General features: G+C 41.9%; 1 protein-coding gene across 2 annotated transcripts in view; it reads left to right on the forward strand.

Annotated features, from left to right (window-relative positions):
* The window catches only part of PAXBP1 (PAX3 and PAX7 binding protein 1), a 58,574-nt gene that overhangs the window by 1,734 nt on the left and 31,145 nt on the right, over nt 1-25,695 (forward strand). Inside the window, exons 2-12 of one of the 2 annotated variants that reach the window (XM_056559477.1) lie at nt 2,830-2,955; nt 5,218-5,391; nt 7,441-7,662; nt 8,519-8,622; nt 9,721-9,941; nt 12,235-12,424; nt 14,187-14,310; nt 19,757-19,859; nt 21,043-21,158; nt 21,302-21,501; nt 24,165-24,309. In XM_056559477.1, the coding sequence (XP_056415452.1) occupies nt 2,830-2,955; nt 5,218-5,391; nt 7,441-7,662; nt 8,519-8,622; nt 9,721-9,941; nt 12,235-12,424; nt 14,187-14,310; nt 19,757-19,859; nt 21,043-21,158; nt 21,302-21,501; nt 24,165-24,309 (1,725 nt within the window). Of the gene's footprint in view, nt 1-2,829; nt 2,956-5,214; nt 5,392-7,440; nt 7,663-8,518; nt 8,623-9,720; nt 9,942-12,234; nt 12,425-14,186; nt 14,311-19,756; nt 19,860-21,042; nt 21,159-21,301; nt 21,502-24,164; nt 24,310-25,695 lie in introns of both variants that reach the window. The other variant, XM_056559476.1, reaches the window with a different exon arrangement.

Genomic DNA, 25,695 nt, shown 5'->3' on the forward strand with positions numbered 1-25,695 from the left:
AGTCATTTGCTAGTGTGAAACAAGCCTAACTGGGGCCTCTGAGCATAACTGAGCACAGTGCCTGCATACCTATATAGTAGACCTTGCACTGCCATTTGTTTAACCCCTTAAGGACTGAGCCCTTTTTCGCAATTCTGACCACCGTCACTTTACTCATTAATAACTAAAACGCTTTTACCGAATATTCTGATTCTGAGATTCTTTTTTCGTGACATATTCTACTTTATGTTCGTCGCTCCTTGCATCCTTTTTTTTGGTGAAAAATCACTAAAATTTCATGAAAATTTTGCAGTTTTCTAACTTTGAAGCTCTCTGCTTGTAAGGAAAATGAATATTCCAAATACATTTTATTTTTATTCACAAATACAATATGTCCACTTTATGTTGGCATCATAAAATGGACATATTTTAACTTTTTGAAAAAATTAGAGGGCTTCAAAGTAGATTAGCAATTTTCAAAAATTTCATGAAAATTGCTAAATCTGAAAGGATAGATGTTACAGAACTACAACTCCCAGCATGCCTGGGCAGTCTAGGCATGCTGAGAGTTGTAGTTTGGCAATATCTGGAGGGCTACCATTTGGGCACCACTGCGGTGGTCTCCAAACTGTGACCCTCCAGATGTTGCAAAACTAGTCGTTGGCTGTCTGGGCATACTGGGAGTTGCAGTTAGGCCTTCCTAGTGGTTGCCTCAGTAAAGATCACTTTACTGCAACTTCCCCACCCCACCCCACCGTCGCTTCCCTACCTGCGCCTTGATCTCCGCTGATGTCCCCGGTGATCATAGGTCCCCACGCCATCTTCTTTGCAGGTACCCGGCCTCCATCTTCTCCCCCCCCCCCGTACTGCCCGACATCCAGGGGTGTGCAGAACGGGGGTTTCCATGGCAACCCACTGTCCTGTGCTGCCATTCGTCAGAATTCATTTCTGACTAATGGCAGGGGATAGGAGGAGATCGCAGCACTGCGACCTCGCTCCTATCCCTCAAGATGATCGGGGCTGTCACTGACAGCTCCGATCATCCCTATTTTCCGGGTGATCGGGTCACCAGAGACCCGATCAGCTCGGAATAGCAGAAAATTGCATGTCTGAATTGACATGCGATTTTCTGCGATGTGCCGGGATGCCTGCTGAATGATTCTAGCAGGCATCCCGGTCCGGTCCCCAACCGGCTAGCGGTGGTGACCGGAATTCCCATGGGCGTATGCATACGTCCTTAAGGACTCGGGATGCAGGGCGTATGCATATGCCCCACGTCCTGAAGAGGTTAAACATCCAGACGTGTCAAAATGAAGTTCAGTCCTGTGTCCTGCTGTGATCATAAGTTATAGGTGGCTGATGCACGTAGCATTATAGTCTATGGAGTTTATACAAATGACAGTATTACTATAATATATATGGCAGCTTTTCTACCCAATAAACTGCACGGCCAATAGAATTTTGACATCCAGGCTGATTTGCAAGTGTGTTTCGCCAAAAGTCTGTGATATTTCCCTGACGGGGAGCACATGCTGTATATGTGAGGATCCTCACCATGCAGAGAATCAGCTGCATATTTTTATATGCTGAGGCGTGAAAGAGGTTTGCTAGGACCCCCTGCATTCACCTACATTGTGCGCTGTACAGTATTGTTGTGCATTCCACTCTTAAAGGGGTACTCCCGTGGAAAACTTTTTTTAAATCAACGGGTGCCAGAAAGTTACAGATTTGTAAATCACTTCTATTAAAAAATCTTTATTCTTCCAGTACTTTTTAGGGGCTGTATACTAAAGAGAAATCCAAAAAAGATATTAATTTCCTCTGATGTCATGACCACAGTGCTCTCTGCTGACCTCTACTGTCCATTTTAGGAACTGTTTAGAGCAGAAGAAAATCCCCATAGCAAACATATGCTGCTCTGGACAGTTCCTAAAATGAACAGCAGAGGTCAGCAGAGAGCACTGTGGTCATGACATCAGAAGAAATGCATTTCTTTTTTGGATTTCTCCTTAGTATACAGCCCCTAAAAAGTACTGGAAGAATAAAGATTTTTTAATAGAAGTGATTTACAAATCTGTTTAACTTTCTGACACCAGTTGATTTAAAAAAAAAAAAGTTTTACATGGGAGTACCCCTTTAAAAAGAACCTGTCACTAAATAAACTTTTCTAAACTAACTCCAGCTATGTTCCTAAACTACTACTAACACTCAAAAAGTTACTAAAAATACTAAAAAGCTGTGTATCTTACCTTTCTTCTTGCTCACATAGTGAAATCTCTCAGCAGAGGAAAGCGGGCATTTCCCAGCAGGCATGACATCACTGAAGCCTGCTGGGGGATCACTTCCGCCCTCACAGCGCTGTGATGAATAGAAGACCTCAAGCTCTGTGCAGCTGCTTTCAGTGCGGCTCTTTGCAGCTGTCAATCAAGCTCAATGTAGAAAAGCACTTCCTGAGTTTGGTCTCCTGCCATTACAAGCAGGAGACCAATAGCTGATATTTTGACCAGACTGAATGTGTTCTGGCCAAGAAGGGAGACCCCTGGTGGCCAGAAGTATACAGCCAATAAACTAACATAAATTTTTTTTTTTTTTTTTTTTTTTTTTTTTTTTAAGGAAGCCAATTACAAAAGTTATTTTATTTGGCATAAGGAATCAAATATTAAAAATCATGTTTAATGTCAGTTTCCATGTAAATACGCCATGTGTAAACCGGCTTTTACTCGGCTGACATTTTGGCTGCATATGTGTTTTTTGGTAAACGCTGTGTGGTCCTCTTTGTTCTGTGTAATAGAATCAGTTTAATGAATGTTTTCCAATTTTTGTTGCATCTTTTTTTTTTTTCCTCTGTAGAGGTGGAGACTTTTAAAGTGAAGAAACCAAATCACAGCAAGAAAATAGTGAAGCTGCTTAAAAAAGAATATAAAGAAGATCTGGAAAAATTTAGACCTAGATCTGATATTAACTTCGCACTAGATGGTAAGGGGGAGATGGTTAGCTTTACTGGTGTTTACTCATTATTAGACCAGTATACTGTTTACTCATTATTAGACAGTATATGTGAGCTGATCTGTGATGTATTTTTCTGTGATGATCTCCAATGTAGATTGTTTCCATAAATTGCACGTGCATAGTCTATGGCTGTGGTGAGGTCTATATGGCGGTGTTTGGCCGTGCAGCTCACCACCCAGTCATGGCATTCCTGCTGTAGAATGTACACAAGTAGAACGACTAATTCCTTAGACCAGTGTTTCCCAACCATGGTGCCTCCAGCTGTGGCCAAACTACAACTCCCAGCATGCCTTCGGCTGTTCGGGCATGCTGGGACTTGGTTTTGCAACAGCTGGAGGTACCCTGGATGGGAAACTCTGCCTTAGATCCCTACTGTGTAAGCTTCTGACATGTCTGTGATTTTATATATATATATATATATATATATATATTATTATATAAAAAATATATTATATTTTTATGTATTTAATTAAATAATTATATATAAATTAAATAATATTATTATAATAATATAATTATAATATATTAAATAATATATATATATTAATTATTATATATATATATATATATATTAATTATTATATATATATATATATATATTATTATATAAAAATATATTATATATAAAAATATATTATGTATTTAATTAAATATATAAATTAAATAATATTATAATAATATAATTATAATAATAATATAATATTAAATAATATATAAATATATATATTAATATTATATAAAAATATATTATATTTTTATGTATTTGATTAAATATATCAATTACATAATATTAATATAATAATAATTATAATAATATAATATTAAATAATATATAAATATATATTAATATTATATAAAAATATATTATATTTTTATGTATTTAATTAAATAATTGATGCGCTTATTTAATGTAGTATTTTATCTTGTTACATTTAATTTCTTTTTGGTGGAAAATGTCTATATAAATTATTAGTCCTTGCTTGGTCCTGCTGTTCTAGGGGTATACCACTGTCGGCATTCCTGCTGTACAATGTACACAAGTAGAACGACTAATTCCTTACACCAGTGTTTCCCAACCAGGGTGCCTCCAGCAGTAGATAAACAACAACTAACAGCATGCCTTCGGCTGTCCGGGCATTCTGGCAGTTGGTTTTGCAACAGCTGGAGGCACCCTGTTTGGGAAACTCTGCCTTAGATTCCTACTGTGAAAGCTTCTGACATCTGTCTGTGATAAAAAATAAAAAAAAATATATACATATATATATATATATATATATATATATAAATTAATAATTGATGTGCTTATTTAATGTAGTATTTTATCTTGTTACATTTAATTTCTTTTTGGTGGAAAATGTCTATATAAATTATTAGTCCTTGCTTGGTCCTGCTGTTCTAGGGGTATACCACTGTCGGCATTCCTGCTGTACAATGTACACAAGTAGAACGACTAATTCCTTACACCAGTGTTTCCCAACCAGGGTGCCTCCAGCAGTAGATAAACAACAACTAACAGCATGCCTTCGGCTGTCCGGGCATTCTGGCAGTTGGTTTTGCAACAGCTGGAGGCACCCTGTTTGGGAAACTCTGCCTTAGATCCCTACTGTGAAAGCTTCTGACATCTGTCTGTGATAAAAAATAAAAAAAAATATATACATATATATATATATATATATATATATATATATATATATATAAATTAATAATTGATGTGCTTATTTAATGTAGTATTTTATCTTGTTACATTTAATTTATTTTTGGTGGAGAATGTCTATATAAATTATTAGTCCGCTGTCCGAGCATGCTGGAAGTTGTAGTTTGGCCACAGCTGGGGGGGACCCTGGTTGGAAGACGCTGCCTTAGACCATAGAGCAGTGAAGCCAGAGCATAGTTCCCTCATCTATTAGGTTACAGGTTGTGATATTGCTTTTAGTCTCTGCCCTGTGACCCTTTAGTTTTTGCATTACTACAACTCGTTTCATTATGGATTGTTTATTTTTTTACTTATAATTCATGATGGAACACAAATTTTGAAATTCTTGCAGTTTTTGTTAGATACTCCTCCATTCTCTGTTTTAGCCCCAATGAATAACGCATTGTATGACCTGATCAGAGGTGAGGTTACAGATGAGACAACTGCTCACAAGTGGTTGCCATCCTATTCCACTGCTGACCTGACAACTTTTCACTATCATTTCTTCATCTTCTCTTCTGCTTTGGTTTTAGCAGGTGATCTACAGTCTGTAAGGAATGCAACCACCAAAGATAATGCCCAGGAAGAGGCGACTGCTGGTAGTGACCTGGGCGAGGAGGAGATGGAAGTAGAAAGTGAAAAAGAAGACGAGAAACCCAAAGCTGGCTCTTTCACCAACTCTCTGTCCTCCTTAAATGTGTTACGTCCAGGTACGAAAAACACCAGTGGAAACCTGAGATGTTCTCAGTGACTTATGGAAATCCCTGGAGTGTGGTGGGCACAGCCCCGAGACATCTGCCTTTGGCACTTTTGGATTGGTTTTTGTGATAGATGTATTACCCTGGCCATAAGGATGACACATTTTGAAGCCTGTTCTATTTTCACATTTGTTCTGTTCATGTAATTTGTTGCGTGAAATTGTGTTAGCAAGTTCCTATTCAAAAGATACACAAGCCAGTGTATGTAAGGCTAGATTCACATCTGCGTCGGAGCTATGTCTGTTTGTGACACAAAAAGCTGAGCTGGACGATCCTTTGCAGAACGACTCATTGACTTTAAAGGGGTACTCCAGTGAAAAAATTTTTTTTTTTCATATCAACTGGCTCCAGAAAGTTAAAGGGGTACTCCGGAGCTTAGACTAAGGATAGGGGATAAGATGCCTGATCGCGGGGGTCCCGCTACTGGGGGACCCCCGCGCATCTTGCACGACGCACCCCGTTTATAATCAGTCCCCGGAGCGTGTTCGCTCCGGGTCTGATTACTGTCGATCACGGAGCGTTGTGACGTCAAGGCTCCGCCCTGTGTGACGTCACGCTCCGCCCCCCTCAATGCAAGCCTATGGGAGGGGGCATAACAGCTGTCTCGCCCCCTCCCATAGGCTTGCATTGAGAAGCGGAGCATGACCCCCCGCGATCAGGCATCTTATCCCCTATCCGCCAGAGTACCCCTTTAAACTGATTTGTAAATTACTTCTATTAAAAAATCTTATTCCTTCCATTACTTATCAGCTGCTGAAGTTGAGTTGTTCTTTTCTGTCTGACCACAATGCTTTCTGCTGACACCTCTGTCTGTCTCAGGAACTGTCCAGAGTAGGAGCAAATCCCCATAGCAAACCTCTCCTGCTCTGGACAGTTCCTGAGACAGACAGAGGTGTCAGCAGAAAGCATTGTGGTCAGACAGAAAAGAACAACTCAACTTCAGCAGCTAAGTACTGGTAGGATTAAGATTTTTTTTTTAAAGAAGTAATTTAGAAATCTGCTTAACTTTCTGGAGCCAGTTGATATGAAAAAAAAATTGTTTTTCACTGGATAACCCCTTTTAAGGCTATGTTCACACAGTAGAATGTCTGCACGGAAAATCTCAGTGCGGACATTCCACTGACAGCGGAACATGCTGCCACTAGGACTGCTCGGAAATGCGCCCTCTTATAAATGGCAATTCATTTCCTAACAAAATCTGCAAAAACATTAAACTTGTTCAATGTTTTTGCTGATGCCAGAATCGGGATTTCCGCACCAGAAACATCTGCAGTGGAAATTCTGCCAGTGTGTACAGTGCAGCAGAATCCCATTGAAATCAATGGAACTCTCCTGCTGAATTTCTGCACAGAATTATTTTGCGAAATTCAACATGGACATTCTGCTGTGTGATCGTACCCTAAGAGTATGTTCACCCTGAGGATTTTACAAGGAATCATGTCAGTCAGGACATTTTTCAAATCTGCTATCTTCAACTTGGAGCAGAAATTTGAAGAGAAAGTTGATGCAGTAATTTTTTTTTTTCTTTGCTCATGTCCCGCTATTTCAAAAGATTCTGCGAGTGGAGATCTGATGCGGATATGAACCTCCCAGACTATGCACGCTGCCATCCCAATAATTCAAGTGAATCCCCCCCCCTTTCTCCTAGTCAGTGGGGGCATACTGACCGGACCCATATAGATCAGATGCTTATGGCCTATCTTGTGAATAGGTAGCAAATTATAAACTTGGTCTAAACTTCAGAACCCCTTACTATATGTTGTCACTGATATGGGTCTCCCTGCTCTGAGCTGAAAAAAATTGCAGCCATGTACTTGGACGGAATTATTCTACCACTGATAACTTGGGTTGGGTGTTGTAGATTCTTTACATAGTAAACATGAGAGCACATAAAATGCTACCCATTCCCTAAGCTGTGTGTGTGTGTATAAATATATATATATAAGTAATCTGTATGTATAAAATCATGTACTGATTAACCTTTTTATCTTTTTCTTTAAGGGGAAATTCCCGATGCAGCTTTCATCCACGCTGCTCGGAAGAAGAGGCAAATGGCTCGTGAGCTCGGAGACATCCCATCCATTGATTTGGATGGAGGGAAAAGCAGACTAGTCCGAGAAGATGAGAATGATGCCAGTGACGATGACGATGATGATGAAAAGCGTCGCATTGTCTTCTCAGTCCGAGAGAAATCGCAAAGACAGAAGATTGCTGAGGAAATTGGTATGTGCTAGAACTTTCATAAATTCCAAAACTTTTTTTTGTGAGTTAGGATTATAATGACTTGTTTCTTTGGTACTCTTTAATTTATCTGCATTGTTCTCTTTTAAAGAAGACCTGTGGTTACAGTAATCAGTGGATAGTTTAGGGGGCTGATCACATACCTGTTTACAGCATGACTATGCTAAGTTATAGGGCTTTGTAGTCCCCTCTGATTCAGTCAATGTCAGATGGGTAGGGCTGTGTTTTCATATATGCTGTGTACAGCTGAGTTCTGTGCAGTGACTGTATGGGGTAGCGCATATTTCATAAGTGTCATAGCCTCATTGGTGAGAATTGGTGTCTTCAGAAATGTGTATGGTAAAGGTATTTAAAAAACAAACAAAACTTATCCTCTATCCACAGTTGGGGGATATGTGACTTGTTGCAAGGGATCAGACCACTGGGATTCCCTGCTTTCTCCTGAACAGGGATGAGCTTTCACCATTTAACTTACCAGTCCGCTTCTTCACCCCCAATCTTCGGAGATTAGCTCAGTACGAGCATGTCTCCAAAGGTGGGGGCTGAAAGGCTTAGGGCAGAAGAAGCGGACTGAACAGTTGAGGCATGATAGCCCGGCCCCATTCAGGAGATCGTGGGGATTCCAGCAGTCAGACCACCCGTGATCGGACACTCACTTTCTATCCACAAGATACCATTTTTCAATACCAGAATACCTATTTAAGCTATTTTACTACACAATTGCCTTTTTGTTACAGCTTAATCCATGACTTCTATGTGTTCAAAGAGGGTTAATTATTATAATTGGAATAAAATGTATGTCATTGCATTTGATTTATTCTGTGTATTTCCCCGCCAGGTATTGAGGGCAGTGATGATGACGCTCTGGCAACCGGGGAGCAGGATGAAGAGATCAGCCGCTGGGAACAAGAACAGATAAGGAAGGGCATTAGCATACCCCAGGCATGTATTATTAATAATCTCTCAGTTTTTTTTTTACGAAGATGAATATACATTGCAGTGATCTCAGTTATGTGCTGTAGTTTGTTATATTCCAATCTTAAAGGAAAGGCAGGGTGGATATTGCTAAATCTAGAGTCTATTAAATGTGGGTTCATTTGGATTCTGGTGAGCAGTCTTAGTGTCACTGTCATTAAAGGGTGCATTCACACCACGATTTTGCTATCTGGCTGCTGAATTCAGCAGGGAATTAAAAAAAATCTGGCCACTTTCAGATCCGCTCCGCATCCCATTCATCTGAATGAGCCGGACGGAGTCAGATAAGTACTCCTTTTTAAACCATATCGTTTTTATTCCTGGACTTAAAACTGCGGCAGATCATAATCACTATCTGACTGTCCGGCTTATTACAATAAATGGGATGTGGCGGGGATACGGCAATGGACGGTTTTTAACCCCTGCTTGTTCCTGCAGCCAACAAAACTTTTGACAGGACATCAAAAGTGTTGGTCAGTTGGGGTCTAAGTGTCCAGACCCCCCGATCATTAGCAGAATAACGCAATCTCCATTTAGTTGCACCAGATGTGTTCCCTAGACTTATAATGGATCTGTTCTAATGCAAATGGTGGAGATGACAGCGGGCAAAGGAATGAAGCGCACGTGCCTCTTCCCGCTGTTGGTGTCTGAACATTTGCGACATGTCTCAAGTTTTATTAAATTATAACTCCAGTGTTTCTATCCCTCCTGATCTGCAAAGTTCATTGTGGAGAGACGCTGTGCACACTGGGCTGTCAGGTTGCCTAGGCAACTGTGCGACACCCAGCTATTTCAGTGCACGAGTCCTCCTCTAATTAATAGGACTAGTGCACAGAACTCTCTGGGGTAGGTAACTTGAGCGCCCAGAATGTGCAGTGTCTCTCCACCAGGCACAGCCACTTCCAAAAATATAGAGCTCTGCCTGGTAAACAATCTTCTGCATAAAACTTGCATTTGATTTGCAAATAAAGCTTAGGGTAATGTGAATTGTTGCTTACACGGCATATGTATTAATCATCTTTTTATGCTATTGTACATTGATCTGTCTTTATGCTTTGTCTTCAGGTTCAAGCCCCACAGCCTGCAGAAGCCAATAATTTGTTCTACCCCAGCACTTACCAAGGAATACCCTACAATTCTGCCTACAACATCCCTTATACTTATGCTGCCTATGGAGCTGCTGACACAAAATTTCAGAAACCAGATAATTCTGTCACTTACAAAACTCCCAGTAATGAGATGACTCCTGTAACTATTGATTTGGTAAAGAAACAGCTTAAAGACAGGTAGGGCAGACTATCCTTTAATTTTTTTGGGGAACTACCTCAGTGTCCCTGACTCATGTTGCATGGGGCCAGGGCTGCCAAGCTCTTGTATAACAACAGTGAACTGCTCGAAGAACGCGGATGGAAGCAAGAATAGAGCAAATGCCTTGGAAAACAATTAAAGCCTAGTGAAGTGATATTGCCTTATGTGGCAAAAACTCAGGGCTGTGTCAGTGCGACTTTGTGGACAGTTGCAATTTGAAACTGTATGTAAGAAGGAGAGAGATGGCTGAGTTCACGGAAGGTATACAGGTTCATAAGCTGCAAGTGCACAAAATTGTGCAGCAAACTGCTATAAAGGATTTGACTCTAATATTTAACAGAACTTTTGTTTGATCAGTCTGAGCTATAGTGTTTCCTAATCTAGAAAAAAAAAATGTGGACAAAACGGTAGATCATCTTAAAGGGGTTTAAAGGACATCTGCAGAAAAAGACAACTTATCCCCTATCCAGAGGATAAGGGATGTGTCTGATCACGGGGGGTCCGACCACTAGGGACCCCGCGATCTCCCAAACGGGGCCCGCATTGCCGCTTTATGTGAGCGGCTAATGCGCGTAGCGTCGACCTCTCTGAGGTCGACTGTACGCCCCATACAGTTCTATCGGAGTCTCCCATAGACTTCACGCTGCGGCCGGCACGCCTCCTGCACGGGAGAGATGTGGCAGAGCCGTGGCCCCGTGCAGGAGATTGCGGGGGGTCTCAGCGGTCGGAACACCCCCACCCCCCCCCCCACCCCTCCCTGATCAAACACTTATCCCCTATCCTGTTGATAGGGGATAAGTTTGTATTTTGCTGCAGATTTCCTTTAAATCTCACTATGTGCCTCTTGGAAGAAGGGGGTCCCCTGATTCACCTGGTGAGGAGGCTGACACATCATTCTAGTCCATTATTCCCAACCAGGGTGCCTCCAGCTGTTGCAAAACTACAACTCCCCAGCATGTCCGGAAAGCCGTTGGCTGTCTGGGCATGCTGGGAGTTGTAGTTTTGCAACAGCTGGAGGCACCCTGGTTGGGAAAGACTGTTCTAGTCTATGCAAACTTCTCTGCTAGGGTGCGATAGTTTTTGTACCAAACAGATTGGGGGTCAGGAAACCTTTGTTCGTTCAGAGGAGGGAAACTTAAGACATAAATGTCTCTCATGGGAAAGCTCCTTTTAAAGGAGATCTGTAGTGCAATATAACTTATCCCCTAGGGGGCCCGGGATCTCCTGGACAGGGCTGCGGCAGTATGTCGGAAAGGGGGCACTCGTTCCCCGCATGACTTGACGGCTGACACTCCCCCTCCATGTACCCCATTGAGATACATGGAGGGGGTGTGTCTGCCTTGGCTTTCTACCAGGGACGAAACTGCACTTCCTGCAGACTGCCGCGGCCCCGTCCAGCGCTCGGACCCCCTGCAATCTATAACTTATCCCCTATGCTTTGGATAGGGGATAAGTTATGTCGCGCTGGAGTACTCCTTTAAAGGTGTACTCCATTGGAATTTTTTTTTTTTTTTTTAAATCAACCAGTGCCTGAAAGTTAAACAGATTTGTAAATTACTTCTAGTAAAAAATCTTAATCCTTCCAGTACTTATCAGCCGCTGGATGATCCACAGGAAGTTCTTTTCTTTTTTAATTTATTTTCTATCTGACCACAGTGCTCTCTGCTGACACCCCTGTCCACGTCAGGAACTGTTCAGAGTACAAGCAAATCCCCAAAGAATACCTATCCTGCTCTGAACAGTTCCTGACGTGGACAGAGGTGTCAGCAGAGAGCACTGCGGTCAGACTGAAAAGGAAATTCAAAAAGAAAAGAACTTCCTGTGGATCATACAGCGGCTGATAAGTACTGGAAGGATTAAGATTTTTTATAGAAGTAATTTTACAAATCTGTTTAACTTTCTGGCCCCGTAAAAAATAAATAAATAAATAAAATGTTGTCCAGTGGAGTACCCCTTTAATGCAGTAGTTTTGTATCTTTGAACTTGAACTTGAATAGCTTATTGTCATTCTTCAGGGACCCCCCACCCCCAAAAGTCAGTATAAATTTAAATTTCTTCTCATCACATTATTAGAAGTCCAGGGGGCAGTCTTAGTGATTGACAGCTATTTGTGTGACTAGCTGTCATTGACTCAATAGCTCCACCCATTGGACTCCTATGAATTGGATGAGCGGGTCTCTGTTTTTTTTCTTCTTCTGATGTGAAATGTCACATATACTCTTTACACCATGTCATTGAACCACCTGTAACTATACTTTGTGCCACATACAGGCTCAGTGCAATGGAGGACGTACACAAAGCAAACCTGGAACTTTATGAGAAGCACGAGAAAAGCCAAGAAGACTCCAACAATGCAATTATCCGATTAGAAGGGTGCTCGGGGGGGAATGGTGAACGGTATAAGTTTTTGCAAGAAATGCGAGGGTATGTCCAAGACTTGCTTGAGTGTTTCCGTGAAAAGGTAAGAATGCAATCATTTCTTCTCGGTGTTTAAGCAACAAAAAATTGACGTGTTTTCCCAACCCATACTCCATCTTGAGCAAAGTAGACGCTGTTATAGAACATGGAAATGTGTTTTACAAATGTCTTTCTTCACTGTCTGTAGAATGTTTTTACTATCCCAAATAAAACACGGTCTGCTTTTGACAGTTTTGACACCTCCTTTATCAGATTGTTTCCATCTGATGTTACTTACATGGTCTGTGACTTGTAGGAAAGAGAGAACTTTCAGCACTTTATGGTTTTCACAGTGGTCATGTATCCTGAAGCCAGGACTGTATTATTGTTGCTCTATGCTTAGAATTATTTAAAAGGATATTACTGTGAGTTCTCACTAATCTTGTTTTCCCCTTTAGGCTTTGTTTACACATTGCAGTAATGCTACGGTGTCATCATTTGTCATAATTTTTAAAGGGGTTTTCCTAATTGCTACAAAAAAATACTGCACAACCGAGAACCACATCACACAAAAAAACTTTATTGTTACTGCAATGTGTGAACATAGCTTTAATATGAGAGTTTGGGTAACTATTTACCTGCTAAGGATCCTATACAAAACTATCTACCTTTCCCTATAGTGTAGGGATCGACCGATTTATCGGTTTGGCCAATATTCAAGATTTTGGACATTATCGGTATCGGCAATTACCTTGCCGATAATTCCCCGCCTCCCCAGCCAGAGACCGCCACCGCCGCTTCCCCATCTCCTCCCCCATCCCCGGTTTTATAATTACCTGTTCCCGAGGTCCGCGCTACTTCTGGCTCCTGCGACGTCCTGCGCTATTGCTGTGCGATGTGAAGCGCAAAAAGGAGTGGCGTCCTCAATGCGACGTCACCGTCAGTGCGCACAACGACAGCTCAGGACGCCGCTGGAGCCAGAGGTAGCGCGGACCCCAGGAACAGGTCATTATAAAACCGGGGATTTGGGAGGTAATGGGGCAGCGGCGGTGGTGGTTGGACTAGGGAGGACCCCAGGACAGGCAGGGGGAGAGAAGCGGGCGGCGGTGGCGGTCTCTGGCCCCGCAAAAGCCGTTGCCGTTCATTGATTTAAAGCGCCCACTTTAAATCATTGATCTGCAGTGGTTTCTGTGGGACCGGGGGGGGGGGGGGGGGGGAGTAAACCATAACTTATACCGAAAAATTTGGTATAAGCTATCGGCCTGAAAGGTCACAGATTATCGGTATCTGCCCTAAATCAATATCGGTCGATCCCTACTATAGTGTTCTATGACTTGCTCTTCCTGAAATCAATATGAAGTTAATTGGAAGCATTTAGTCATTAGAAATGTCATGGTTCCAGTCCTTTAAATAGGGTAAGTCATGGCTGATGGATATAAGACTTAGTAGTCAGTGTGGTTGGGTTTTCTAGGTTTTGACACTGATGGCCGATCAATACGTTGTCAGTCGGGATCTGAGCCCTGGAGCTGCAGTAACTGATACAGCGCCATCCTTGTGTGTGGCTGGGAGTAGTACTGCTTCTAAGCAAACCAATCAGAGCTGCTGTATCAGACATAACTGCATATGGGCAGATTCTATGTTGAATGAAATACTGCAATGTAGGGTCCAAGGGTCACTAGTAAATATACATGCCTATTCAGACCGATACGTCTTCTGCTTTTGTTTTGGTTGACTTTAGAGTTGTTAGTCATTTACACTTCTTGGAAAAACCAGCCCGTTTCCTCTGTGTAGAATATGGTATTATGAATGTCGTTGTATTTTTTCAGGTTCCTCTGATAAATGAGCTTGAATCCGCAATGCACCAGCTGTACAAACAGCGAGCTGCCCGCCTTGTCCAAAGACGACAAGATGATATAAAAGATGAATCTTCGGAGTTTTCGAGCCATTCAAGTCAGTCCATCTTGAAGGTTTTTATTATTCATTAAGCAACCTTGTTAGTAGACCTCCTGTAATGTATATTATGACTGTTCAGAGAATATACTTTACAGTGTTGGTTATAGTGTTTCTGAGGCTTATCTCGGCACTGTGGGGGTCACTGCTCTGTGCAACCCTTCTGCAGTTTTGCAGATATCTGTTTACAAGTTGACTTCTGCCGTATTGCTGCAGACTCAGATGTCACAATAAATCATAGCGGTGTATATGCACTTGTATTAGCAAATAAGTAGCATCCTACTCACAGAACAAGGGACTTGCTATCTCTCCTGCCAGCCCCCTATCAAAAGGTAAAAAAAATATTTAAGACACCTTTGAACCTAATTTTTTGTATTACACTGCATGTACAAATTATTTTTATTGTTTTTCATAAAAAATTGTCTTCTGCAACTTGCAAGTATGTATATTCTGCAATCCAAGCGGCTGGATACCATTCTGTGCTCATTTTATCTGAAGGCTGTTTACAGCCCCTCTCTCCTGAACATTGGTCTAAAATCAATCTTTTTATTTTTTAAGTAAAGGTTTATTAAAGTTTTAAAGTTGAACAAATAGATAAAATGGCAAAGTAATGAGGCACAATGTAATATGATGAATGTCACCTCAGAAATGCCTCTCGTAGGAAGAAGTAACACGTAAACTGTAACAAAACATTCAGTGAATTGGTTACATAGGACTAAGTGTCTATTTGCGCTTCAAGGCTTAAAGGGGTACTCCAGTGGAAAACTTTTATTTATTTATTTATTTTTAATCAACTGATGCCAGAAAGTTAAACAGATTTGTAAATGACTTCTATTTAAAAATCTTAATCCTTCCAGTACTTATTAGTGGCTGTATGCTCCAGAGGAAGTTCTTTTCTTTTTGAATTTCCTTTGACTGACCAAAGTGCTCTCTGCTGACACCTCTGTCCATGTCAGGAACTGTCCAGAGCAGGAGAAATTCCCCATAGCAAACCTATCCTGCTCTGGACAGTTCCTAAAATGGACTGAGGTGTCGGCAGAGAGCAATGTGGTTGTGACAAAAAAGAAATCCAAAAAGAAAAGAATTTCCTCTGTGGTATGCAGCCGCTAATAGGTACTCGAAGGATTAAGAATTTTTAATGGAAGTAATTTACAAATCTGTTAAAAATAAATAAATAAAAATTCCATTGGAGTACTCCTTTAATCTAGTGTATGGAGGCATAAAGAGCATCAAAAATACAAGTGTGACAATCAATTGGGATATGGGGGGTGGGAAAGGGGTAGGCAACAGAAAAAAAGACAGGATAGAGGATGGAGAAAGAGGAGAAATGAAGAAAAATGATGAGCAGGAAAGGGAAACAACAAGTAAAGACATAGGGGGAGATCTATCAAAACCTGTGCAGAGGAAAAGTTGCCCATAGCAACCAATCAGATCACTTCTTTCATTTTTAACAAGGCCTCTGCAAAATGAAAGTAGCGATCTGATTGGTTGCTATGGGCAACTCAGCAACTTTTCTTCTGGACAGGTTTTGATAAATCTCCCCCATAGGATCACAATAGAAAGGCGTGTGCTCACCTTGTAAGGGGGACAGATTCCAGACCTCCATGACACCCAGGCATATCTGCGGGAGACATCTCCCCATAAGGGATTGGAGGGGGGGCGCCCGAAGACACTGAGGGAGCTGCCGTCTAAAGTCTCAGTAAAAACAATCATTTTATCCTCGTCGTTTTTTCTTCTTCTAGATTTGTGTTCAGGAGCGGTCAGAGAAAGGACTACAGACTGAAATGAGCACAAATCAGCTTCCAGCAGACGGCATTTTAGTGTGTGTATAGACACACACACACACACACAGAGAGAGAGAGGTAGAGGTAGAGATGTAGAGAGGGATATATAGAGGGATAGTTAGAGAGAGAGAGAGGGAGGGAGGGATAGAGGGAGGGAGGGATAGAGGGAGGGAGGGATAGAGAGAGAGAGAGGGAGGGAGAGAGAGGGATCGAGATAGATAGGGATATAGACAGAGATATATAGAGAGAGAAATGGACAGGGATATAGACAGCGATATAGATAGGGATATAGACAGCGATATAGATAGGGATATAGACAGAGATATAGATAGGGATATAGACAGCGATATAGATAGGGATATAGACAGGGATATAGATAGGGATATAGATAGAGATATAGATAGAGATATAGACAGAGATATAGACAGAGATATAGATAGAGATATAGACAGAGAGATAGATAGGGATATAGACAGATATATATATATATATATATATATATATATATATATATATATATATATATATATATATATATATAAATAGAGAGAGATATAAATAGATAGATAGAGATAGCAGAAGTCAAAGGTTAGAACATTTTTAATGAAAACCAATTGGGTCACAAAGTTTATATTTTGTGAAAGTACATGTGGTGCAATACGAATGTGTTCTAGACACTTCCCCAGCAGGATTATATACCTCAAGTGCTTCCTACATTTGTCATATAGACCCTGGATCATTTTAGGTGCCCCCTTTCTTCTTTCTGTATCAGTCGGGGATTGTTTGATAGTTGTTAGGTGTTCGGTTCTCACTAAACATTTTGACCTGTTTCTTGCATGCAGTTCAGTGTTTCCCAACCAGGGTGCCTCCAGATGTTGCAAAACTACAACTGCCAGCATGCCTGGACAGCCAACAGCTGTCCAGGCATGCTGGGAGTTGCAGTTTTGCAACACTTTGAGGCACCCTGGTTGGGAAACACTGATGCGGTGGGTTATACTGTAATTACTTCTGTGATTGTTACGACTGAGGATTCTGAGATCTCTGTAAAGAAATGCGATGTCTGCTGTGGCTATGCGCTTTAGAATGCGCCAGACTTTGACGTACAGGACCTTACACAGAGATCGATAACTTTATGGAGGCAGCAGGATCCAGGGAGGCTTTCCTATGATTGTTTACTGTATGCCAAATGGCTATACATTCGGTAGTGCTTGGTTTTACCTTTACACCATCAGAGGCTCCCACACTGCTGGGCACTGGGTTCCACCTGCCGGTTGGCATCGCTGCAAGGTTACCCCATTATATGAGTGATTGACAAAATCTTTCTGTAACAAGAGGCTACTAGGTAGCTGCACCGAGACATCCTTGTTTTGCTACAGATAAGCACTGCTTGTAACAGAAGGGGTTTTACTACTTTTTCATAAATTGTACCTATAATTGCATTCTCCTTAAGGGTCTATTCACACGTACAGTATTCTGCGCAGATTTGATGCGCAGGATTTCAAGTTGTGTTCAGTCATTCTGTTTACATTCAAATCTGCAGCAGAAAATCCTGCACATCAAATCTGTGCAGAAAATCTGCGCAGAATACTGTACGTGTGAATAGACCATTTAAGGGGTACTCCACTGGAAAACATTTTTTTTTTTTTTTTTTTTTTAATCTACTGGTACCAGAAAGTTAAACAGATTTGTAAATTACTTCTATTAAAAAAATCTTAATCCTTCCAGTACTTATTAGCGGCTGTATACTACAGAGGAAGTTCTTTTCTTTTTTTATTTTCTGACTGACCACAGTGCTCTCTGCTGACACCTCTGTCCGTGTCGGGAACTGTCCAGAGTAGGAGAAAATCCCCATACTGCTCTGGACAGTTCCTAAAATGAACAGAAGTGTCACCAGAGAGCACTGTGGTCAGAAAGAAAAGAAATCTAAAAAGAAAATAATTTCCTCTGTAGTATTCAGCAGCTCTTAAGTAATTGAAGGATTAAAGGGGTACTTTGGTGGAATTTTTTTTTTTGATGAACTGGTGCCAGAAAGTTAAACAGATTTGTAAATTACTTCTATTAAAAAATCTTTATCCTTCCAGTATTTATTAGCAGCTGTATGCTACAGAGGAAATTCTTTTCTTTTTGAATTTCTTTCTTGTGTTGTCCACAGTGCTCTCTGCTGACACCTCTGTCCGTGTCAGGAACTGGCCAGAGCAGCATAGGTTTGCAATGGGGATTTTCTCCTACTCTGGACAGTTCTTGATATGGGCATCAGGTGTCAGCAAAGAGCGGACAAGACAAAAAAAGAAAAAAGAATTTTCTCTGTAGTAGGGATCTGCCGATATTCATGATTTTGGACATTATCAGTATCTGCAATTACCCTGCCGATAATGTCCCGCCTCCCTGGCCAGAGACCGCCGCTGCCCCATTGCCTCCCCGGGGCCCAGGGTCCGCTCCTGCGCGTTGTGCAATGATGAGTGACGTCCTCAACGCGACGTCACAGTCAGTGCACACAGTGACGGCTCAGGACGCCGCCGGAGCGAGAAGTAGCGCGGACCCGAGGAACAGGCAATTATAAAACCGGGGATGGGGGAGGCAATGGGGCGGCGGCGGTGGTGGTTGGACTAGGGAGGACAGTCAGGGGGAGAGAAGCGGGCGGTCTCTGGCCTCGCAAAAGCCGCTGCAGTTCATTGATTTAAAGCGCCCGCTTTAAATCATTGATCTGCAGCGGCTTCTGCGGGGCTGGGTGGGTGGCTGGGGAGGGGGGAATAGCCAATAACTTATACCAGAATATCGGTATAAATTATCGGCTATCGGCCTGAAAGGTCACAGATTATCGGTATCGGCCCTAAAAAATCGATATCGGTCCATCCCTACTCTGTAGCATACAGCTGCTAAAAAGTACTGGAAGGATAAAGATTTTTTCAATAGGAGTCATTTACATATCTGTTTAACTTTCTTGCTCCAGTTGATAAAAAAAAAAATAAATAAAAAAAAAATTGTTTTCCAGTGGAGTACCCCTTTAATTGAGACACTAGTATCATGCACGCTCCTATTCAAGGGGTACTTCGATGTTGCAAAGTATTGGAATTTTGCTGAGTCCCATGTCTGGGAACGCCTATAGTAACGTTGCTTCAGTTCGGGGGTGAGTGTAGTTCACTATATGGCTGGAAATGCTGCTGTGCAAGGAAAAACAGGATAAGGTTAGACCACCACCGCAAAATAAAAACCAGTTACCTAGCAATATGCGATCGCACTATAAATGAGGATACTGCTTTCTTCAGAATAGACCTTGTGTAAAATTGGGCTGGAGAGCAGAATTATGCTGCCGCTTTAAGCACCTGCAGAATCCGAACATATTATTTGGCTTCTGTCTCTTACTGGGAAAAGTGTGCTTTGTTTTTTAGCAGGTGTCATTTATTGTTTATAAATTCTTTACAACATTGTTTTCCAACCAGGGTGCCTCCAGCTGTTGCAAATCTACAACTCCCAGCATGCCCAGACAGCCTTCGGCTGTCTGGGCATGCTGGGAGTTGTAGTTTTGCAACAGCTGGAGGCGCCCTGGTTGGAAAACACTGCTTTACAATCTGTATCTTTTATACCTTTTTTATATATATATATAGTATGTGGCAATGTCTTTTAAGGTTGTATCTAAACTATTTTGTTATATGAATTCCCAGGTAAAGCTGTAATGGCACCAAATCTAGACTCTTTTGGGCGAGATCGAGCAACTTATCAGGAGCATGCAAAGCAGCGGAGGATAGCAGAGAGAGAAGCTAGAAGGTAGGGGCCCAAGTTTACATATTCTGATAGTGTAAGGCTGCATTCACACCACGTTTTTGCGATACAATTCCCGTATACGTTTCAATGTGAAAACCGGACGGAACCGTATTGAAAACCGTATACATTGACTCTCCATTGAAAACCTTATGCCAAAAGATGCATCAGGTTGTGTCAGTTTTGCATCTTGTACGGTTTCATCCGTTTTTTTTTTGTTGTTTTTTTTCCCTGTACCCACAACCGTAGTCTACCACGGTTTTTAGTCCAGGTGATAAACCGTATTAAACCGTATACTTTTTTTTTTTTTTTTTTTTAAACATGGGAGTCAATGGGAACCGTACAGAACCGCATGTGCGTATGGTTCCATCCGGTTTGCACTATACGGTTTTTGACTTTGCACAGTTTTTTTTTGGGTTTTTTCTTGGAATTTTTTTTATACATATATATATCAACTGGATCCAGAAAGTTAAACAGATTTGTAAATTACTTCTATTAAAAAATCTTCATCCTTTCAGTACTTATGAGCTTCTGAAGTTGAGTTGTTCTTGATGACAAGTGCTCTCTGATGACACGTGTCTCGGGAACTGCCCAGTTTAGAAGCAAATCCCCATAGCAAACCTCTTCTACTCCTGAGACAAGCAGGGATGTCAGCAGAGAGCACTGTTGCCAGACAGAAAACAACAACTCCTCAACTTCAGCAGCTGATAATTATTGAAAGGATTAAGATTTTTTAATAGAAGTAATTTACAAATCTGTTTAACTTTCTGGAGCCAGTTGATATATATATAAAAAATAAAATACCCCTTTAATTAATAATAATTGAAAGGTTAAAAACGTATAAGTTTTGTTTCTTAAAAAACAGATGCAACCGGACATCATTTTTTAACCCGTATACTGGTTAAAATGTGTACACACGTTTTGATACAGTTTAGTCAGGTTTTGAGGAATTTGTTTTTCATCAAAAACCTGATACGGGAACTGTATTCCAAAAACGTGGTGTGAATGCAGCCTTAGGCAGTGAACATCAACCTGTGACTCCCCAGCTGTTAATGAACTACAACTCCCAGCCATAAGTCGGCAGCATCACAACAGTCCCTTACAACATTGTTCTCTAAAGTTATGTAAGACGCATAACGTATCTGCAGGAGACACACGTTTACAAGTTCTTGATTCCCCCTTGTTTCAGAGCACGGAGGCGACAAGCTCGTGAAGTTTCTGGCAAGATGGCCGAGCATCTTGAAGGCCTTTCAAGCGATGATGAAGAGACCTCCACAGACATCACAAATTTTAACATGGAGAAAGGCGAGTTTTCTATATACAGCTTCATTGGACATTGCTTACCCCACCTCCCATTCAGTATCAGTTCCGGCTGTAATGTTTGAATTAGGATTTAAAGTTACTGGGTAAATGTGTGCAGAGAATTTACTTTGGTTCTTTTCCCGCAGATCGAATTTTAAAAGAATCCAGCAAAGTTTTTGAAGACACCCTGGAGAATTTTCATTCTTTTGACTGTATCAAATTTCAGTTTGACACCTGGCGTTCGTCTTATTATAATACATATAAAGATGCATACATTGGGCTTTGTTTACCAAAACTCTTAAATCCTCTTACACGTCTCCAGCTCTTGTCTTGGAACCCTCTGGAGGTAGGTTACGAATATTGGGATATAAATGGAAGAAGGTTTTGGTGGGAAAATGTTAGGTAGCTTTTTCAGGGAACCTGTCACAACGAATATAGGGGCAGGAGAATCTGAGCAGATTATTTATTTACAAAATGTTTTATATCGTATTTATTGGCGTATAACACGGAGCCTCATTTTTTTCAAGGAAATTTGAGTAAAAAATAAATGACTTGGAAGCTCTAAAGTTAATGCTGCATCATTCCCCCCAGGTTTTAAAGGGGTACTCCATTGGAAACCTCTTATCTCCTATCCTAGATAAGATGTTAGGTCACGGGGGTCCCGCCACTGGTGACCCCCCGCGATCTCCAGGCCAGCACCCCTGTCATTCGGTGCACGGAGAAACCTCCGCTCAGTGCCCGATGACTGGTGATGCAAGCTTCCGTGTTCCGGACGCAATCTAACATCTTATCCCCCCATCCTTTGGATAGGGGGTAAGATGTTTCCAACGGAATACCTCTACGACATCTTTCCCCTCCTCTGAATGCACTGCCGTTTTTTTTTTCGACGTACCTGTCCTGTGTCTCTCCCCTGAAGTGCTCAGGTCGCGCGTCTTGCAGAGTGTGAAGTCAGTGAAGCACTGGCAAGTGACGTTCCTTTCTGGCTCCTCTGCGCAGCGTCAGGGACATCACTCGTCAGTCCCTGCAGCCGATGGTCACTGATTTTAAATTGACCACAGCACCGGCTGCTTGTTTAAGGTCAGCAATCGGCTGTGGACACTTTAAAACAGTGACTAGCTGTGGACACAACACAACTTGGTGTTACTATTTTCTATTGATGTCCCGATACCGATAAGGGTATCGAGGCCTATACTCTGCATTTGCATGGTATCGGGGTCTCGTTTAATGTTCCCGATACCATATCCGATACCTGCTGCTGTGTGGCCCCGCTCCACTGTCCCATTCTCCCGATTGCATCATGGCGTCCTATGGAGGAGCATGTGACACACACGTCACGGGGGATGGGGGCCTGCTGTCTACAAGGGGATGGGGCCTGCTGTCTACAAGGGGTACAAGAGGGAGCGCTGTCTACAAAGGTGGGGGTCCTGCTGTCTACAAGGGGGGCATGCTGTCTACAGGGGGGGGGGGGACTGCTGTCTACAAGTGTGGGTCCCTGTCTACAAGGAGAGGGCCCACTGTCTACAAGGGGGGGCCTGCTGTCTGTAAGGGGGACAAGAAGGAGCACTGTCTACAAGGGGGGCTTGTTGTCTACAAGGGGGACAAGAGGGGGTGTTGTCTACAAGGGGGGGCTGCTGTCTACAGGGGGGCTGCTACTAATGTCTGCAACTATCTATACTACCTACCAGGGGCTACTACCTACTATTAAAGGCAATCTTACAGCAGAGTCACCTGCACTAACTTGAAGTTATATGTAGATAGTGCAGGTGACCCGGTTTCTACCGCTGCTCACCATGTGAACGTCAGCGCAATCGCTCCGGAGACATCGGTCTCGTCGCCAATGCAAATTCCCTGTTCTGTCCAATGGAGAAGAGAGAGATCTTGGCTCATACTACGGAAGCCGCCTCCATTGTACACAGCAAGGAACCCACATATGAGCACGGTAAGGAGCGCCAGAGACCGGGTCACCGTGGGGTCAGATTCCCTTTCAAATAAAAGTACTAGTACTTGGTATCGGCGAGTACTAGAATTAAAGGATCGGTACTCGTACTCGGTCTTAAAAAAAATGGTATCGGGACACCCCTACTATTTGCCTTGTCTGTAGTATAGGTTGCTGCACATCTTATAATGCCAGCGCTGATTGGGCAATGAAAGGTTGTACACAGATACAAACTAGGGACGGGTCAGTGTTCCCAACCTGTGGCTCTCCTGTTGCATAACTATAACTCTCATCATGCTCGGAGAACCTTCAGATGTTTGTTTAGGTTATACTGGACTAGAGGAATGGTAACAAATGAATTGTATTTTTCTAGGAGAAATAACAGCGGTATAGTACAATGCAAATTTCTAAGAAAGGATTATGTAGACTTGTTTCATGGAGAATGCAAATTTTTACAAAAACTGATATCAGAAGAGCGGACAGGTTTTCTTAGGTTTGCGTTCACACAACCGTCTAGAACCCGTCCTGTTCTTCTCCAGTAAAAAAAAAAAAATGGACTTAAAAATAAACAAAAAAACAAAAAAAAACAGACAATAACTGATGCAAATGCATCCATTTGGATCTGTTATTGTTCAGTTAATAAACCAAAAAAATATTTTTTTTATTGTTCTGCGCATGCTCAGAAGAAAAAACGGATCAAAAAACTGATTCGGATTGAAAAAGCGGATGCATTAAATGCTCATCCATTTTCCATAGACTTCAATGTTAAATTTACTGTATCCGTTTTTTTTTACGTAAAAAAAAAATGCTGCTTGTGCCGTTTTTCCTGCCGTAAAAAAAAAACAGAAATGAGTGCAAACGGATTGTTAAAAAATCCCATTGACATGAATGGGTTTTTTTTTTTAAACTGTCTTTAATCCGTTTACAACCTGCAAGAAAGGAACCAAAACGGGGATAAAAAAAAGAAAACAGGGACAGACGGCCGTGTGAACGCACCCTTACTGAGAGAGCTGCCAGAATGATTGTGCCAACAGGCCTTTTACAAAAAGTAATTGCATTTTTATTTCTTTTAGCCCAAATGTTGTGACTTTGAAAGAATGGTCTGGTTTGAGTCTCTGCTCTTTTATGGCTGTGAAGAAAAAGAATTTGACAAAGATGATGCAGACATTATGCTCTTGCCTTCCCTAGTGGAAAAGGTTATTCTTCCCAGACTAGCAGGTACGTCCTGCTGATTTTCTTACTTGTCGCTGTAATTCAGACTTTTCATTGAACAGCAGCTGTTTAATGCCACCAGCACAGAACCTTTCTGAACGTGAGTGCTTAGAACAGCATGGAGTGTAAATGGATCTGAATGTCCAGAGCAGGGTTTTCCAACCAGGGTGCCTCCAGCTGTGGCAAAATTACAACTTCCAGCATGCCCGGACAGCCTTCGGCTGTCCGGGCATGCTGGGAGTTGTAGTTTTGCAACAGCTGGAGGCACCCTGGTTAGAAAACACTGGTCCAGAGTATTCCCTGCCGTATACCTCCAATGCAAGGCCTTGACATATGCCACTGAAGAGCCACACAATTGCATATGATGCCCATTGAATTTCAAACAATACAAAAAATAAATAATTGATGGTATATATGTATTGTTTTTTTTTCACTGTATTCTTTTATAATAGAGCACAACAGACTGCTTTCATACACAAAAAAAAGTGTACGCTCTTACATTGTAATCTGGTGTTATGTGAAATAACACTTGTGGTGGATGCCTGGTGCATCAGTCCACTGGAAAACATTATTATTATTTTTTTTAATTAACTGGTGTCAGAAAGTTAAACAGATTAGTAAATTACTTCTTTCTCTATCAGCTCCATTGGGGGACACAGACCATGGGTGTATGCTGCTGTCTCTTGGAGGCTTGACTATGGCAACAGAAAAGTCGGCTCCTTCCAGCAGGGTATACCCGCCCACAGGCACCTGAGGTAATCAGTTTTAGCTTAGTGTCTTAAGGAGGTGGACATGGTCTGGAGTTCTCCAGACCAGGTCTTATGTTTTATTATTTTCCTAGTTTTAATGATGTGTTAGTTTTTTATTCCGTTTTCTTTCCTGTTTTCAGGTGGGGACTCAGGAACTGCGGCTCACTGTTTCCCCATTGCGATTGAGGGGGCACAGACATTGCATATATGTACTGTTAACCCCCTCTCGCCAACAGTCAGCGCCTAGGATTGTACCTCATGGGTCCGGGTCCCCCTACCTCCCTGCTCCCTCTCTCGCACATGGTAGCCCGGCGTGATGCAGGGGACAAAAGGCTGACTGAAGACTTCATAGGAAGACTTCATTAGGTAAGTTCTTCTGACTGGGGAAAGTATATTTCCCTTTCTCCCTTAGGTGCAGATTTGCAACCTCTGGAGACCCTCAGTTTTTAGCCCACCTTTCTCATGGGTCTAATGGGGCTGGCCTGGACAGGGAGTTCTTTATTACTGGGTTGAGCAGTGGCAGTTTGGATGGGGCACAATTTATAAGGTTTTTTTCACTTTATTAAAATATATGTGTGTGTTTTTTTTTGTTTTGTTTTTTAAGCGGCTGACAGCCGCGCCGTTTCTTCTATGTGGGCGCACA

This window comes from Hyla sarda, chromosome 2 (assembly GCF_029499605.1).
Source record: "Hyla sarda isolate aHylSar1 chromosome 2, aHylSar1.hap1, whole genome shotgun sequence".
In the NCBI taxonomy this organism is placed as follows: domain Eukaryota; kingdom Metazoa; phylum Chordata; class Amphibia; order Anura; family Hylidae; genus Hyla; species Hyla sarda.